Source organism: Eubalaena glacialis, chromosome 4 (assembly GCF_028564815.1).
Source record: "Eubalaena glacialis isolate mEubGla1 chromosome 4, mEubGla1.1.hap2.+ XY, whole genome shotgun sequence".
NCBI classification, from domain to species: domain Eukaryota; kingdom Metazoa; phylum Chordata; class Mammalia; order Artiodactyla; family Balaenidae; genus Eubalaena; species Eubalaena glacialis.
Genome location: NC_083719.1, coordinates 157156678 through 157176198, shown reverse-complemented (window position 1 = coordinate 157176198; position 19521 = coordinate 157156678). Strand labels below are relative to the sequence as shown.

The 19521-nt window shown below is 39.4% G+C and overlaps 1 protein-coding gene across 3 annotated transcripts in view; it reads right to left on the bottom strand.

Moving 5' to 3' along the window:
- Window positions 1-8364, bottom strand: part of SIMC1 (SUMO interacting motifs containing 1) — a 96134-nt gene extending 87770 nt beyond the window's left edge. For 2 of the 3 annotated variants that reach the window (XM_061188497.1, XM_061188498.1), the window contains exon 1: window positions 8104-8364. In XM_061188497.1, coding sequence (XP_061044480.1) covers window positions 8104-8232 — 129 coding nt within the window. In that variant the 5' untranslated portion in view covers window positions 8233-8364. The remainder of the gene's footprint in view (window positions 1-8103) is intronic. The other variant, XM_061188496.1, reaches the window with a different exon arrangement.
- Between the last annotated feature and the right edge of the window lie 11157 nt (window positions 8365-19521).

Below are 19521 nucleotides of genomic sequence, written 5' to 3'. Positions count from 1 at the left end.
TTGGAGAGCGGGAATGGACAGGGGTGTATTCTTTCTGATGTCCTGAGTTTTTTGCCTCTTTAAAATTTTAAAATAATTTTTATAATTTAAAATGGGGAAATTTTATTTTTTATATGACACAAATTGTATACCTTAAAAAAAAACCCCGAGAACCCACTGGAGACGATAGGGTTTCCTTCTGGAGTGAAGAAAATGTTCTAAAATCTAAAACAGTGGTGATTGTTAAACTACTCAGAATTTTATGGGCGAATTTTATGTATGGTATGGAATTATATCTTAATAAAGCTGTTAAGGGGGAACGGGGCAAGTGATCTGCAGGCTTACATGGGAGCCAACCTTGATTTAAGATCCAAATTATCAATAGTTTGACATCTGATGTTTTAAATTAAAAATGTAGGTGAATTTTGCCTTCTACTCTAAAACATATCCATAGTTTTAGTTCCAAAAATCTTTATAAAAAATTAGCTTGGGATGGAAGCCATTATTTATCCCCTGGCTCTCCCATCACAGAGGGTATTTTGACATAACATCTCAGGAGGAAAGGATTCCTTAGAAAACCAATAATAAGAATTCTGTTTCTCCCTGAATAAATAATTAATCAGCACCTACTATGTTTGAGGCATTAAGTATGTGGTTGTGTCCAGCAGGGAACTTGCAATTTTGGGGAGAAGGGGCTGAGAAAGAGAAAGTGATTTAAAAAGTATTTTTAAAGTACATGATAGGGTTTAAAAAAAAATTTTTGGATTAAAAAACACTGGTGAGTCTATTCTGATAAAAACACACATTTGAAAAATAGAATTATACTTTGCAATTTGCTTTGTTCCACTTAACTATTTCCAGCATCCCCAGGGGATGTTCCTTTGGAAACATGGTGAGAGGTTTGCAAGTTCACCCCAGGATTTTCAAGACTGACACTAGTGGTGGTAAATCTGCTCTATCAGTCAGCACCTGGTTGAACCTACCTCAGTTTCCTCATCTATCAAATAGGGATAATAATAGTACCTACACCTCATAGGGTTGCAGTGAAGATTACATGAGTTAATCCATGCAAAGCACTTAACATGGTGCCTGGCATAAATATCAGCTTTTCTTACTATGTGATGCTCACCATGATTAACATGGTCAGTTCTATGTACCAAACAGTCACTCTGAATCAAAACACCAGCTCCTTGATGAGAAAGGCACAGGACCCAAACAAAGAAAGTCTTAAAGTTTTATTACTGCCAGGAAGGAAACCCTGTAAAATTAAAGTTAAACTGTGTTTCCAATTAGGAAGACAATACTATTAAGATATTAATCTCCTTTAATTAACTTATAAATCTAATGTAGTAGCTCTGAACCAGTGGTAATTTTGCCCCCCACAGGAGACATTTAGCAATATGTGGAGACATTTCTGGTAGTCACAAGTGAAGGGGCTGCTGCTACTGGCTGGCATCTAGTGGGTAGAGACCAAAGATGCTACTAAACATTCCACAGTGCACGGGACAGCTTCCCACAACAAAGAGTTATCTGGCCCAAAGAAACCCTGATCTAATGCAATCCTTGATAAGATGATTCTAAAATTCACTTGGAGGACTAAATGGTCACAACAGACATGAAATTTTTTGGGGAAAAAAAGTAAGAAGAGGTATTTGCTCGAGTAGATACCAAAAAAAATATCAAACCACAAAAATAAGACAGTCAAATTCTGACATTGAGAATACACAAATCAATGAAACATAAAAGAAAACCCAGAAATAGATCCAAGTGCTTAAAATAATCTGGTATAAAAAATGTGCTTCAGATAAATGGAGAAAAATAATTATTTAAGAAATGATTCCCAGACAAATGATTAAAATCATATATTATAAATTCTAATATCCAGAATGTTTCCCTCATACATCTGCAATCAGGATGCATCTAATAGTATATACACTTCATGCGGTAGTTTCTTTTTTCTTGAAAAGCCGTTCTTAAACTGACAGCAAGTCTTAGATTCAGTGTTGTCTTAAAAATAAGGCAATACAGTATATGGAAAATGGTAAGCATACTTCATGCTATATAAAGCATTTCAGATGAATTAAAGAACTAAATGTTAAAAATGAGATAGTCAACGAACAATAATAAGTAAATAATAGGAAAATAATCTCAGGACAGGAAATATCTTTCTAAACATAAAACAAAGAAAAAAATAAAGAAAAAAGATGCACAAATACACATGTAAAATGTAAAACTTCATTAAATAAAACATCACAAACTACAGATTTCTAAATTTAGTGCAATCCCAATTTTAAAAGTAAAAATTATTTAGAAGTTGACCAAATGATTTTAAAGTTATCTGAAAGAATATGCAAAATTAGCCAGAAAAATTCTAAAAAAGAAGAGCAATGAAAAGTTTCCTCTGCTTATTATTAAAACAGCATGTAACAAGGTCAGAATACAAAGTCCACAAATAGACACGAAGGTTATTAGTTGATAAAGGTAATATTTCAAACCACTGGGGAAAAAGGACAGATAATTCAATAAATTATGTTGGGACAACTAGCTAACCATCTGGAGAGAAAAATATTAGATTACCATTCTATTCTTTTTTTGAAACTAATTCCAGGTGGACTAATGAAAAAAAATATATTTATAATCTTAGGAGTGAGGAAAGTCTTTCTAAGTATGACAACAAAGACAGAAATCATAAAGGAAAAGGGTGACAGAATTGACTATGTAAAAATTTAAAACCTCTGTAAAGAAAACCAAAGAAATCAAAAGTGGGGAAAAAATGTAACATGTATAACACAGGGGTAGTTTCCTAGTACAAATTACTACAAACTGGCTGGCTTAAAACAACATCCTCTCACAGTTCTGGAGGCTCAGAAGTCCAAAATCAAGGTGTCTGCAGGACCATGCTCTCTCCAAGGCTCTAGGGGAGAATCTGTTCTGTGCCCTTCTCTTAGCTTCTGGTGTCATGAGCAATCCTTGGTGTTCCTTGATTTGCAGCTGCATAACTCCCATCGTCACACGGTGTTCTTCCTCTGTCTTCACATCTTCTTATAAGGACACTAGTCATATCGGACTAAGGGTCCACCCTACTCTCTATGATCTCATCTTCACTGATTACATCTGCAATGACTGGATTTTCAAATAAGGTCCCATTCTGTAGTGGTGATGGGGACTTCAACACATCTTTTTGGAGGACCCAATCCAACCTATAAAAAGTCTTTACTATGTGAGTAAAACTGAGAAATTAGTAAACACACAAACAAACAGAAACCCAATAGGATAAGAACAGGCAATTCACACACACACCCTATGCGTGTAGGTGTGTGTATATGTATATATATATATACATACATATGGAGAGAGAGAGAGAGATCTCCAATAAACATATGCAAGATGCCCAGCTCTGCTACATGCCGAGCACAGACTCTGATCTCCAACCTCACTAGCTGCTCCTCCTCCCCTTGCCTTCCCCTGGGCCAGGCACTGTGGCATGCTGTAGGGCTAGATCCTGGATGCTCTTCCTCTTGTAGACTGTCAGCCTAGATGAACTCTTCTAGGTCAATGACTTTACAACCTATGTGCTAATGACACCAAATTAGTCAGGACTTCTCCCCTGGCTTCCAAACTCAGTACAAACCTTATACCTTGCATCTGCAGTTGGCTCTCCCACAGGCATCTTAAATTTAACACCTTTAAAAGAGAACTCTTGAATCTTTCCTCCAACCCTGTTCCTCCCCAAGTCTTCCTCACTTCAATGACTGACACCAACTTGCATCCAGTTGTTCAGGCCAAAACCAGGGCATCATTTTTGATTTCTCCCTTTCCCTCATTAACCACATCCAAGGATCAGGATTTACTTTATAAATGCCTTCCATACCTCTCCAGTCTTCCAGTTGCACCATCTACAAAGCTATAATTATCTCTGGTCTGGACTACTACTGCAACTTCCAAGACTCATCTCCCTGATCCACTTTTGTCCCCTTATAGTAAGGTGAAGCTGGTTTGTTTGGGACAGTTTCAGTTTTCACCTGTTGCTTGATACCAGTTCCAGTTAGCAACCCCTTTCATTTGCAAAAGGATCCCCATTTGGATGATAAATTATATGGTCACCTTGCCTTACAGTCTTTTCTTCTCACAGTAGCTAGTCACCTTTTAAAAGTGTAAATTAGATCATGTTTTTCCCCTGCTAAAAACCCTTCAAAGATTTCTTATTACATAAGAATAAAATTCAAGTTCCTTACTGTGGTCTAGAAGGTCCTATATAACCTAGCCCACCTACTTCTCATCTCTTCCAACTCTGTCCTTCACTGACATTCTAGCCCCACTGGCCTTTTGATTCCTCCAATTAGTCATGCCCCTTCCAACTTCCAAGCCTTTGTTTTTGCTGCACCCTTTACTGCTACTTTATTCCCCAAGATCTTCTCATAACAAATCTGTCATTTTGTTCTCTTATCAAATATTAACTCTTCAGAAAGGCCTTCTTTGAAGACACAATCTAACGTTCCCAACCCCACCCAAGTTATTCTCTATTATATTGTTCACTTATTTGTTAAGTTTATTGCTCTTATTTCCCCACTAGAATGTAGGTCCATTGTCATCTTGTTCACCTTTGGTACCCAAGGTCAGAGCATGTGCTCAATATGTATTTAATGAGAGAATGAATCACAACCCACAACCATAGAAAAAATTAAAACCATGACAACTCACAGAATCTGGCTATCAAATCAGCAAACATTAAGAGAGCGAAAATGCCTTACTTTTCTTCCTAACACTCTGACATGACATTTACGTGATTGTTTATTCTTTGTCTCCCTCTGACTAAGATGAAATCTCCACAAAAACAGGGACTTGGTTTTGTTACACAGCCGTATTCTTAGCAACTACAAGAGTGCCTGGCATATAGTAAGTGTTCAATAAATATTTACATACTGAATAAACTGACAATATCTAGGGGTAGATATTGACTAGGTAGTGGAGAAAGGGGTATGGTGAAAATATAATTGGTGCACGATTTCTGTAGGAAATATGACAATATATATCAAAAGCCCTTCAAAGAGGGCATACCTTTAGACTCAGCAATCTCACTTCTAAGAGGAACTTATCCTAAACAAACAAACAAAGGTACAAAGATTATTTATGAGGAAATTTCTCACTGAGTTGTTTATAATAGAGAAAATTTAGAAATGGCAGCATAATATCGATTTATAGGAAAAGAGAAATGTAATTATAAATCTGTACAATGAAATACATTAAAAATATTGGTGATGTGTATTTATTGATGCAGAAAGAGATAAAAAGTATATTAAGAGAAAAGGCAAACTGAAAACAATGAAGTATAGCAAGACTTCATTTTTGCAAAAACATATGGGGATGACACATGGCTATGTATGAGTGCACACTGGTATTTACAAATAAAAGTTTAGGCAGGCATACTTCAAAATGTTAACACTGGTTATTTTTGGATAGCGAGATTAAGGGCAATTAAATTTTCTTCTATATACATTTCTCAATTTTTTGTAATTAGGCCAACCAAAATTATCTGAATATATTCTGCTTTTATAAGTAGGGGGGGGAAAAAAGCAATAAATATTATTAAAAAACACAGACACATTTCATCAACTTACTGAAGACTAAAGCCCAGGTTAAGAGCCAGAAGTTCAGAAACATCAACTTCAGCATTGGAGATGGGTTTCTGATTTCCTGAATTCAAGCAAGTTGTTTCCCCTCAGTCAATATTTGTAAAGAAGAAAAAAAAAATTACAAAACTTGTTTATTTTATTTCATTGCTTGCCAAGCTTGAGAAACAGCACAAAGTGTAGCAAAAGCTATCATTTATGCTGGCATTTTCCTTGCATTGTTTCATTAAAAACCTTTTAATGGTCCTGCCAGGTAGGTATTAATGTTCTCAAATGCAAAAGCTGAGAGAGATGACAGAACTTGCCAAAGCTCACACAGCTGCTGGGGGCGGGGCGAGGCGGGGGAGTTCCTGATTTAAACAGAGGTTTCTCTGGCCTTGAGGAAAAGCTGGACAAAGGCGCTTTAGGCTTTATAACCTTGCTCGAGTCTCTCAATGCCTCTGATCTTTTGTGTGGTTATCCTACCACCCTTATCTAACTTGCAAGAAAGATAAAAGGAGAACCAGCCCGGAGTTTTTAGAAAGGTGGAGTAAGCATCTGGAGAAGCGAGATTTACACTGGGTACTACTCTGGAACTTGCCCTTCATTTCTCTTCAACTCGAAAAGCTCCAAATCAAAATGCGTGGTTGGGTGGTCACAAGGGAGGGTAGGGGGGCAGTTTGAGAGTGCCCCTATGTATGTGTGTGAAGGGTCACAACACACGCGACAGACTGGGATAAGGATGACATATGGGCACCTGAAGAAGGAAGCTGACCCAGGATGAGGGAAGATGGACACCACTTGGGAGCAAAGGACAAAGTTAGTAGGAAGGACAAATTAAAGGGGGATTGAGAGAAGGAGGAATAGGAAAGAGGAGGAACTAGGAGGAGATGCAGTTGGGAGTTATTCTGCAGTATTTTTTTCTTCCACCTCTTTTCTTTCTATATTCTTTCCCTTGATTATCTCAGTCACAATTAGACCTTCGATGCTCCTTTCTGTTTAGATGATTACCAAATCTTTCCATTCCTGACTTTTCTCCAGAGTTCAAGTCCTCTGCGGTTCAAACTGAATGCAGCATTCCCTCCACCCCAAGCCTGCTCCTACTGTATTCGCTCTCATCATCAAACATCCGTCTGAACTGTTCGCTCTCCCATTCCGTCAACCATTCTTTCATCCAACAAATATTTATTGTGGATCTAGTATGTCCCCCACACTGTCACAGCACTAGGGACATCCATTCACTTCCCAAGTTGGGTCACTTTTACCTTGAAAATCTTTTGTCTGTCCATCTCATCTAAATTCTTTACTGAAATTTATTGAGAATCCCTCTTGCTTGAACCATGGCAACATAGCACTATAAGTTAATTGGTTTTGCATGCCATTTATTCTACAGTGACCTCCTAGATTTAGCACTATACCTGAAGTGGCTCACAGTGGAGGCTTATGGACTACAAACAATGGGAATGGGATTGGAGAAGCAGAAGCTAGATTTGTCTTGATGAAGTATTTGCAAAGGAAGAAAGGGGTTCACAAATAACATCAGTGTGACAATTCTGTTATTTCTGGGGTGTGGCTTTGGGAGGCTGGGAAGATTGTTGGAAGTCTGATGCTGGGAGTCTCCTGATAGAAAGCCTTGCCCACCTCCCATCCCTTGAGTACTCAATAGCCACTTGTTGATTATATCACCTTCTATGACAGAAGCCGCGAATGTTGTGTTCTCCATCGTATCCCCAGCTCTTAGAACATCAGGCCCATAGTAGGGGTTCAATAAATATCTGTGGAGGATTCTAGAAAGGCAGGGACCATAGATGTTTTATTCACTACCTTAGGAAGAAGGACAAAGAGCCTGAGGGAAAAAGAAATCGTGCAAGATGTTTCCCTCCCTATTCCTTTAGAGCTTGGTAAATGTTTCCTAAGCGAAATAAACGGCCCTCCTGCACAACTCCAAAATCGGGCCCCTCGCTCTGCTGCCAGGCCCTGGAGCGCGGCCACCATCTGGCCCAGGCCCCAGCTTCCCTCCCTCCCCGCCCGGGCTCCTGTTACCTCCCTGCATACATCTGTACCCACCACAAGCCAAACAATTACACGCTCCCGCGTCCCCGCCTGGAGGTCCGGGACTACCCCTAGGACCCCGTGTGCCCCCGGGCCCCCCGGCCGCCACCCCCGCCAAGGCTCGGGGAAGCGCGCGGCCCGGCCTGAGACCGCCGCCCGCTGTGGACTCCTGCACCCCCCGCACCAGGACCTCGTCCATGTGCTCGGCGGCCACTCTCCAGCCTCAGCCCGCTCGGGCTTGAGTGCGGAGCCCGGGAGGCCCGGCCTCCCGATCCGGGCCCGCCGCACTCCTCAGGGTAGAACACGCCGGGAAGGCGGCAAGGCGGGAAGCCGTTGCAGCTGTCAGGCGCCCAGGGGCGGGCGGCGGGGCCGCCGGAGCCAGCGGGCCGGGCCAAGGGTGGCCCGAGCGGAGGCGGCGCTCCGGTCGCGGCGGGGCTCGGGGAGCGGCGGCTCGCTCACTCACCACGGTCCGGCGGGGCAGCGCGCCGGTGGTCCGGGACAGGGCCCGGCGGAGCCTCCGCGCCCGGCCCGAGCGGGTCCCCCCGGAGCTCTCGGAGCCGCTGTCGTCCGAGATCACGATGAAGTCCTCCATGGCTGCGGATCCCGGCCGAGCCAGCGCACGGGCGGCCGGCGACCCGGGAGGCGGCAGCGGCGGCGGCGACTTCGGTTCCTGCTGCTGAGGCGGCGGCGGCGGCGGCGACGACAACCGGGGCCATCACCCCAACGGCCCCGCCCCATCACCCCAACGGCCCCGCCCCTTCCCGCCCCGATCCCCGCCCCGTCGGCCCCTTCCCTCCCCTCCGGAGCCCCGCCCCCTGGCGGCGGGCGGCGGGCGGCTAGCGGTTGGGTAAGGGCCGCGGTCACGGTTTTTGGCGGTGGCACTCGTACTCTCTTTCCGGAAAGAAAGAGAGAAAATCAAGTCGCAGCCGGCTTGGGCCGGTGTTGGGGGCGGCCGTGCGGGACGCTGAGGCTGTGAGGGCTTCCCCTGCTGCTTCTGACTCAAGTGTGAAGTGAGGTGTGACCAGGCCTCTCTGACCCAGACGGCCTCGACATACTCACCCGAAGAGCGTCCCTTGAGGGTGGAACCTGGCCTCGGACTGGCGGGGTAGAGGGGGCCCCTACTGACTGAGGGTGGGTGAGCTGGCCTCTGACTGAGTGGGGGGAGAGAGACCCCACTTCTTTCTGCACACGTGCAAGTACCTTTGTAGGATCAATTCCTAGAAGTGGAATTACTAGGTCGGAGGCGCTGTTTCTGTTCCGATAAATGATGCCAAATTACTAAATTGTACCAATTTGCGGTTTCACCAACAATATATGTCACTCAGGAATTTAAACTGAGATTTAGAGATTTGTTCAGTTGGTAGCAGGATCAGAGACTGAAAAAAATGCACAAAGAGAAGAGATGAAGGAGCAGACATTATGAATATTTAGATGTTATGAATAAGCAAAAAAGATATACCCAGTGGAGGGAGAAGCCGTAGGTAGTTGGTTGTTGAGCAGGAACGTTAAAATCAGGATAAGATCTGTGTTACAATAAATGGGGTATTGACCAAATCTTGCTGCCCAGGCTCTAGCAATTTGGCAAAATGTATTAACAGAGCCAAAGGAAAATGTGTTTATCGGAAAGGGGATTGGTTCCTAAAGGAACGGTTATCAGGTGCTATCTAAGCACTGCTTAGAGCAGCGATTCCCAAACTTTAGTGAGCATCAGAGTCACCCAGAAGGCTTGTTAAAACACAGATTGCTGGGCCACACCCCAGGGTTTCTGATTTAGTAGGTTTATGAGGTGGGGCCACCCAGTTTTCATTTCTAACAGGTTCCCGGGTGATGTTGATGCTGCTCTTGTGGGGACCATGCATTGAAAACCTCAGGTCAATGGCCAACAGATTTCAGATGTTCTGGTGGTATGTTTGAAATCATCCTTGTTGTGAAGGGATTCATTAAGTTGTTTGTCTTCACCAAATGCCATTAAACATTTAGTTTATTTAACTTCTTTTTTGGGTTTCTGTGACTCAGCACCTCTGTTACCACTTCTTTTCATTCTCCTTAGCTGACTACTGCTCCTCTAACTTACTCCTTAAATCATGGTGTTCCTCATGACCTTCGCATACTTCTCCCTACACAATCTCAACCATTTCCATGCTTTAACGATAATTTTTTTAAAAATTTATTTATAATTTTTTAATTTTTTTGGCTGTGTTGGGTCTTCGTTTCTGTGCGAGGGCTTTCTCTAGTTGCGGCAAGCGGGGAACCACTCTTCATCGCGATGCGCGGGCCTCTCACTATTGCGGCCTCTCTTGTTGCGGAGCACAGGCTCCAGACGCGCAGGCTCAGTAGTTGTGGCTCACGGGCCTAGTTGCTCCGCAGCATGTGGGATCTTCCCAGACCAGGGCTTGAACCCGTGTCGCCTGCATTGGCAGGCAGATTCTCAACCACTGCGCCACCAGGGAAGCCCCTAACGATAATTTTTATGCTGGTGACTCCCATATGTTTATCCCCAGCCCAGCCCTGTCCTCAAAGCTCCAGATGTAATATATCCAAATGTCTGTTGAACCTCATAGGCATCTCAAGTTGAATATGTCCAAAACTGAACTCAACCTCCATCCCCTTACCTGGCCCTCCAAAAATAAAGCCTGCTTCTTCTCTGTGTTCCCTACTTCAGTGACTGGTGGTACTACCAGCCAGCAATTGCACAGCTTTATGCTTTCAACAAATCCTGTCTCTTTTACCCCCTAAATATTTCTTGCACTCACTTGCTTCTTTTGGTCTCTGCTCTTATGATTCTAGGCAAGCTAAGATCACCTCTAGTCTAGTCAGTAGTCATAGCCTCCTATCCAGTCTTCCTGAATCTATTCTTGTCCTATTTCATTCCTTCCTGCACACTTAGCCAGAGTGCTCTTTAAGAAAGTATGTAATGAACCCCTTCAGTGGCTTCCTACTAACACTATGCTTTCGTGTGCTCGGGTTGCCATAACAAAATACCATCGACTGGTGGCTTAAACAACAGAAATTTATTTTCTCATGGTCCTGGAGGCTGGGAAGTCCAAGATTAAGGTGCTGACCAACTCAGTTCCCAGTGAAGACTCTTTCCTTGGGTTGCAGATTTCTCAGTATATCTTCAAATGGCCTTTCCCCAGTGGGTGCATGCAGGGAGAGGGTGAGGGTGAGGATTAGTGGCCTTCTTATAAGGGCACTAATCCTATCATGAGGATACCCTCATGCTCTCATGCCCTAATTTAATCTGACCTTAATTACCTCCCAAAGACCACATCTCCAGATACCATTACATTGCAGGGTTAGAGTTTCACCATATGAATTTTGGAGGAACACAAACATAACATGCTATGAACTTCTAAATATAAGGACAAATATAAATAATACGTATTTTTTGTAGATTATATTAATAAATGTTATTTTATATAGTAAATATATGATATGTTTACATATAGTAAATGTATGATTTCACTGTAAGTAAATTTTACCTTAAAAAAAAAGAAATGGTAAAAATTTTTGAGGTTTATGATATGCATGCTATAGTGTTAAGGAGTGAAGTGTAATGAAGTCTGCAAATTACTTTGAAATGTATCAAAAATAAGATAGATAAATGTATAGAAGGATAGATGTGGGTAAAGTAAATATAATAAAACATTAACATTGTCAAATACATGGTAGTTATATGGGTGTTCACTTTTACCTTTTATGTATATTTAGATGTTTTCATATTATGTTGAGAAAAAAATTAAGAAACAATTATAATTTTACCACTATTTAAAAAAATTAAACAAAAGAGATTATAATGAACCCCGTGTGCCCATCATCCAGCTTCAAGAATTATCAATCTTGTTCTGTTTATATTCCCACGCACTCTCTCACCTCTACCTTCCTGAATTTTTTTTTTTTTTTTATGATTGTCACACACACACACACACGCATGCAGGAATGCATGCACGCACGCATGCACATACATCATGACATGAACTTTTCTTGGTCTGGCTTCTTTCTTTTTTTTTTTTTTAATCAGACATCACATTGTTTATTCTGCAAACATTTCAGTTTGTATCTTTAAAAGGTAAGGAATCTACATTCATCAAATTATTGTTGAGCACATATGCTGTACTCAAGGGATACAATAGTGAACAATATAGACATGGTCTCTGATCCATGGTGCTTATAGTTTATGGGGAAGACAATAAACTAGTAAATAATTATAGATTATGATAAGTATATAGCCAGTTTGTGAAGTCTTCACTTGTGAGATATAAATATGAAGCGATTTAATTTGTTTCCCCTATAACCATTACCACTGTCTTCAGAAATTCACTTAACTCTGTTGAACAGATTTCCTTAAGAATATTCTACTCTGGTCCCATAACTGTGCAGTCACTTTCAGTAACTAATATAGTCCCATTCCAAGTATTATGACTTAGGCCTGCCCATTTAAAATCTTTAATCTCTTATTTAATTCATAGCTCTTCCCGTTCTCCTGGTGCAGGTGGACTTGTGGCTACAACAGTTCTTAGTGGAGGGAGTGGTAATGTCACTCCCTTTCTTTCTTCTTGGCTCTGCTCCTAAGTAGGGATGAGGAGGAGGGAGAAAGAATGTTCTCTGCAGGACTGTCCATGAAGAGTTATCTGTTCTTTTTCTTCTGGTTGTTGCTACTTCAGTAACAGTTCTCCCAATGTGTCAGGAGTCCGGATTCCAGCTCTCTTACTTGGAATGGGCACATCGTTGCTCTCTGGGGCCTCCCCTGTGCACTCTCTAATGTAGGAGAGGTCAATCTCAACCCTTTCTCCCAGACATCCCCACCAGTCCCTGCCAGGGGCAGTCTAACATATAGCCTTTTGTTGTTGGGGGATCCTTGTCTGGAGGGGCTTCTTGGGGAGTGCCAGCAAGGGCCTTAAGCCTCAGCCACCTTCTGTGCTCTCCAGTTGACTTACCCATGGAGAATTTACATGCATAACTCAAGGAGGAAGGGAATGCAGGCAGCTCCCATCTTGGTGCTCTTCTCTTAGCACCAACTAGCTCTCTCCTCCCTTCCTTCATCCCTAGGGGCATCAGGGGCTTATGCAGGGAAATAGTTCCGTGACTTTCAGACAAGTTCTCAACTTGAGGAGTGGAGAGAGGAGTAGTTTACTGCACTTTAAACTTGTGGGAAGGGAATGGGAGAACAAGATGAATGGCCTCCATCCTCTTTAGCTAGAGAGAAGCAATGGATGGTTGCCATCTACAATAAGTAATGTTCATTCATGGATATATGAACAAATTGGAAAAAAATTCAAATATCTACTTCTGTTGCAGAATTTATGATAAAGTGATTAATATTAGTAACTGACTTTCAAGCACACAAATAGTGATAAGACTTCAGGGGTACAACAGTGTTCTGATTGTATATATCTTTCTCATCAGCCATCCTGCCTGAAACTCAGGAAATATAGGGTCCCTGGTTGTAGAATATGAGTACACTTGAAAAGTTCCTTGTCCTTATCTGGCAACCCAGATGGATGAATACCGCCCCGAAGTTGCCTTTCTTAAAACCGTAAGTAGTGTCACTTATGTCACTTTTCTTGGCCATCCTGTATCTGTCTTGAAATAGGCTGTTTACCCAAGACTTCCAAATTTATGATGATGTCTTTTTCAGAAATTAGTATGTATGTGTATTTTTCTTTTTCCTCTGGATGACTTGTATTATTTTTTCCAGATTTATTGAAATATAATTGACATATAACATTGTGTAAGTTTTAGGTGTACAGTGTGATGTTTTTATATATGTATATATTGGGAAATGTTTACCACAATAAGGTTAGTTAATACATCCTTTATCTCACATAATTACCATTTTGTTGTTGTTGTTATGGTAAGAACAGTAAAGCAATATTTAAATATATAATACAGTATTATTATCTATAGTCATTATGCTGTACATTAGATCCCTGGAACTTATTCATCTTATAACTGAAAGTTTGTACCCTTTGACCAACATCTCCCCATTCCCCCCACCATCCCCAGACCCTGGCAACCACCATTCTACTCTCATTTTCTCTGAGTTTGGTGTTTCTAGATTCCACGTATAAGTGAGATCATATAGTATTTGTCTTTCTCTGTCTGAATTATTTCACTTAGGAAAATGCCCTCAAGGTCTATCCATATGGTCGCAAATGGTAGGATTTCCTTCTTTTTTTATGGTTGAATAATATTTGTGTGTATATTTTTCAAGGTGACACTTCTTCATAGACTTATTCCCCTCAACTCATACATAAATTGGGAGGATAATGCAGTCATTTATGCCTCAAATGGGTACTCTATTTAATGAGTGCCTACTAGGTGCCAGGCACCTTGTTGGGGGCTGGGGATGCAACAGTGAGCAGGACAGCCCTGGCCTCTATCCTCACAGAGCTTAGCAGTGAAGAAGGTATCCCTTGCTTGTGAATGAAGAAAACAAATCCTGATCCCTTACTTTCTTCTTCTAAAATAATTTTTAATTAAACATTTATAGTACATGAAAAAAAATGTGCAAATGCAAATCAAAACCACAATGAGATAACATTTCACACCCATACGGTGGCTTATTATTAGAAAAAAAAAAACGGAAAAACAAGTTTTGGCAAGGATGTGGAGAAATTGGAACCCTCATGCATTGCTGGTGGGAATGTAAAATAGTGCAGCTGCTGGGGAGAACAGTTTGGCAGTTCCTCAAAAAGTTAGAATTACCATATGATCCAGCAATTCGACTCCTAGGTATTTTCCCAAAAGCCTTGAGAGCGGGGACTCAAACAGATACTTATCCACCAATCTTCAGAGCATTATTCATAATAGCCAAAGGTAGAAATCACCCAAGGGTTCATCAGCAGATGAATGGTATATCCACACAATGGAATTCTATTCAGCCTTAAAAAGGATGGAAATTATGACATATGCTACACCATGGATGAAAGTTGAGGAAACTATGCTAAATATAATAAGCCAGTCACAAAGAGACAAATATTTTATGATTCTACTTATGTGAGTTACCTAGAATAGGTAAATTCATAGAGACAGAAAAATAGAATAGAGGTTATCAGGGGTTGGGGGAAGGGAAATGGGGAGTTATTTAATGGGTACAGAGTTTCTATTTGGGATGATGAAAAAGTTCTAGAAGTTGAGAGTGGTGATGGTTGCATAATATTGTGACCGTACTGTGCCACTGAATTGAACATTAAAAATGGCTGTGATGTAAATTTTATGTATATTTTAACCACAATAAAAATATGTGAATACTTTCCTTTTATTAAAAAATTCAAACATTATAGACAAGGTGGCCTCTTTGACCACCTCCTCCATCCTGATTCCGGTTCCCCCTCTTCAGTGCTGCTGTGTTTACCCCTCTAGAGCTTTTTTTTTTTTTTTTTTTTAACATTTACCTATATTCATATGTACTTATTCAAAATGACATGTATTTTCAGCTTTATCCAAAAAGCATGTCTGCTTCAGTATGGAGATTTGAACCATGATTTGCAGTAAAAATGTTCTAAGCAACAGGGCTTCCTTACTTATTAATGGGGACTTTTTTAGTGGATATACATCTTTAAAAGGTTTTTTTATTTTTATTTTTTTCATTGTGGCAAGTCAGTGCCTGCAGACCCACTTTTGTTTATGCTAAAGCTATCCAGCTCAGGTTTCTCTCCTGCCCTAGGGAACACTCTGTTCCCCTTGCTGGATTCCAGGTATAAACTCCCAGTTTTGGGTCACTCCTCGATTTTACACTGGACTGCTTTAGTAGGCAGCCTCTCAGTGTGCATAACTTTATTTAAATCATTTTCTTATCCTTTCCTCGTTTCCATTCCAGCTTCTAGTTTGCTGAGATATCAAATAGATGTCAGGGTTTATATTAAAATTTTGTGTTACTATGTTCAAAGATGATGCATCCTCATTTTGAGAAAATTTAGGCAATTTAGAATGGTTACAAAACAGAATGTGTAATAACATTGCACTTTGATAATATCTTTCCAGACATTTCTTTTTTTTTTTTTAATTTTATTTATTTATTTATGGCTGTGTTGGGTCTTCGTTTCTGTGCGAGGGCTTTCTCCAGTTGCGGCAAGCGGGGGCCACCCTTCATCGCCGTGCGCGGGCCTCTCACTATCGCGGCCTCTCTTGTTGCGGAGCACAGGCTCCAGACGCGCAGGCTCAGTAATTGTGGCTTACGGGCCTAGTTGCTCCGCGGCATGTGGGATCTTCCCAGACCAGGGCTCGAACCTGTGTGCCCTGCATTGGCAGGCAGATTCTCAACCACTGCGCCACCAGGGAAGCCCCAGACATTTCTTAATGTCAATACCCACAGGTGCCAACACACAATTTTATATAAATGGGCTCATACTATGCACATTGTACTGCAATTGGGCTTTCTTAAATTAAAAAAAAAAAAGTCCTTACAGTTTTCTCTGTCAGTGAATATAGATCTACAATATCCATTTTTTGACTCATGATAATATTTTAAAAATAGTATGAGATTTGCTCTTATTTTATAGAAAAGCACAAACAAGTAAACATTCTCCCATCCCTGATAGCCTATAGGGAACAGTTTGTTAAATTAAAAGAAACAAATCTATGAGATTAGAAAATTCATGCTACGAAAAGTTACCAAATAAAAAGTGAATGTTGAGAGCCACCCACCCTTTCCTAGTTCATCTTCCCAAGGCTAAAATGCCTTTCTTAGTTTCTTGTGAATCCTTCAAAACATACAAAATTATTTACGTATATTTATTTCTATCTTTCTATATCCTTTTTGTCTGTTTTTAACACAAAAGATCATAGTATACACAGTTATTTACTTTGCTTTTTCATTTAATATGTTATGGGGATAGTTCCCTAACTGCACGTTATAAAATATATATATTATATTATATTATATTATATAATATATAACATAATGCATATATTTCTGAGCTGCATAAAAAGTCATTTGTTAGAATGTGCCACAATTTATTTAATTAGTTCCCTATCATGGTAATTTTGGTTGTTCCTAGGGTTTTGCTTGTTTGTTTGTTGTGTGGTTTAGATTTTACTCCTACCGGTATAACAGTGTTGCAAGAATATCTATGTACTTATCTTAAGTCTTATTAGCATATCTACAGAGAAAATCCTAAGCATTGAGGACTGGGTTAAAGGATATATGTGTTTTACCTGTTGATGGAAATTACCAAATTATTATCCAGAAAGGTTGCACCAAATAACGTGCCAACAAGAGTGTTTGAGTGCTTGTTTCCGAAACATCCACGAGCATTGGTTATCAAAAATTTTAGTTGTTGCCAATCAAATACATTAAAATTGGTATCTTGTTCTGATTTGCATTTACTTTATTATGAAGTTGAGATACTTAAAAAATTTTCATTGGCCATTTTTAGTTTTTTTCTTGAAATTGTTCATACACATTCACTATTTTTTTTCTCCTGGGCTGTTCATCTTTTTCAATAGCTATCAGTAGAATTTGTATGAATACCTAATGTTTATTGAGCAGAGTATTACATTATTTTATAATTTATTCAACTACCTAATAATGAACACTTAGGATGTTTACAACATCATACTGCAGTTTCAAGTATTCTTACGTACTTATCTGGACCAAATATCTCTTTAAGTTAGATTTCTAGAAATGGAATTCCTTATTTAAAGCCAAATTCTTTGTCAAAATTTTCAAAACAATTTTCATTGTTTGATGGGGGAATGGTCCAAGTGGGAGAAAAAAAGAAACAGGAACTAAATAGTTCCTCCTAATTGCAAGGGTAATCAGCTGTAAATTAGAGTTGAACTATTAGGCTGATTGATGATGTTATCATCCTAGTTGCTTTCATCAGTAAGCTTCTTAAAAATCCTAAATCTCCGTCTCTATTTGTGTACCCAGACCTCCTGGGAGTCTGTAAATTCTATGGAGAAAAAGAGAAAAAAATTAAACTAACTTTGTAATTTTCAAGTGAACAATAGTATTTAAAAATTGTAAGCACATTCTGAATCATTTTATGGCCATGCCATTTTAACGTTGGCTTTACATTTCTGTTTACAGTTGTCTGAGTTGGTACATACTATTTGAAGGAACATTTGGCATTATGGTAGTTCATGAATTTAAATTGAATGGAGGAAAGTAGTGGGAGAATTGAGTCAGTTACCTATGGCACTGGTGGACTCCTGGGGAAGCAGAGTTTAAAAGAAACTGCACAAGCAATCCGTTAAATTAGAAGAATATAGGAAACTATTTGGGGGAGGATGAATTACTTAAATCCTGTCTTTGTATCTAACAATTTGTTCATTAGCAGTAAGTGTAGTAGAAAACATAGAGTGAAGAAATTTTACATTTCTGATTTGAGTAATAATTGGATTAGGTCACCAATTCAGGCCAAATTGTATGAATTGAATGACCACAGTGCCAGCCTCAGTTTTATAGGAATTATCAGGATTTTTAATTTTAACTGCATTAAAGGATTCCAGGATTGCTTGGGTGGGCTGCCCTGAGTTAGTAAAGAAATGAAGTTATTAACACAATTTTGTACAACATAATTATCTGAACAGATGTTTTCCGCATTTGTATTCTTGACAGACAAAATCAAAGAGACAAAAATTGGTTTGTTCTCATTTATTGACCAAATATGGATTTATTTGATTGTTATAAGGATATATATCTCTCTATATATAGATATATATACAGACAGACACACACATAAAACATTAATCTATTTTTCTTTTTTTCAATGTTACTTTCTTGAGGAAAGAAAAATCCAAGATGAAACTACCACTTAAATTAAGTTTTCCTTTGTCCTTTGTTACCACTACATTCAGTTTTACATACTCATTTGCAATGATATTATGACTAGAGTTTTGATTTCTACATTTCATTTAACATATACCATAACTATTTTTCCATGTTTTAATCTGATTTTATTCTTATTTCCCTTTGCCTTATACACTCTTTCTTGACAACGATCATGTAACCAATGTCATTTGCTCAGGTATATGAGCCCACACATTCTTCTCCATAACCATGTAAACATCTACAAATATATATAGACACATACACACACACATAAATAAATACATAAAAATATATAGAAGACTGTGAATTTGTCATTTGTTTTTACAAAAGTCAGATCATAAACCATATATATTTCTCAGTTATATCCTTTCTTGCTTAATTCATCAGGGCACCCCACCAGAGCAGGAGCTATAGATCCAACTTGGTTTTTTAATAGCCACACAGTTATCCATACTACACACGTATACATTAATTTACTCTTCCTTTATTAGTGGAAATTCAAGTTGTTTTCAAGTTTTTGTCATTACAAACAATGCCACAATAAATATTCTCATAGATTCATCCTTAGATTGTTAGGACTAAGATTATTAGATCAAAGGATATGTACATATTTTGTTTTTAATATGTAAGGCCATATTACTTACTTTAGAAAGCTGTGTGTGGACCTTATTTGGCTCTCGATTCACACAAACTATGAAAATAAATATGACATTTGTAAAACAGTTGGAAATTTCAACACTGACTAGATATTTCATTAAATTAAGGAATTTTTGTTATTTTTTAAGATGTGATAATGGTAGAGATACAAACTGCAATATTTATGGATGAAATACTTTCCTTCAGAAAAGTACTGGAGGGAAAGAAGTGGATGAAAGGATGGATGAAATAAGAGTGGCCATGAGTTGATAGTTGTTGAAGCTGGTATAATGGGAGCCTATTATACAATGGTCTTCTTTTATATATGTTTGAAATTTTCCATAATAATAATTTTTAAAAATTTTAACAATTCACACTGTATCTAGTGTGAATGAGAAAACCTATTTCCATACATTTCCCTTAGCACTGGGTGTTACCACTTTTTATTTTTTTAAATCTCATGTG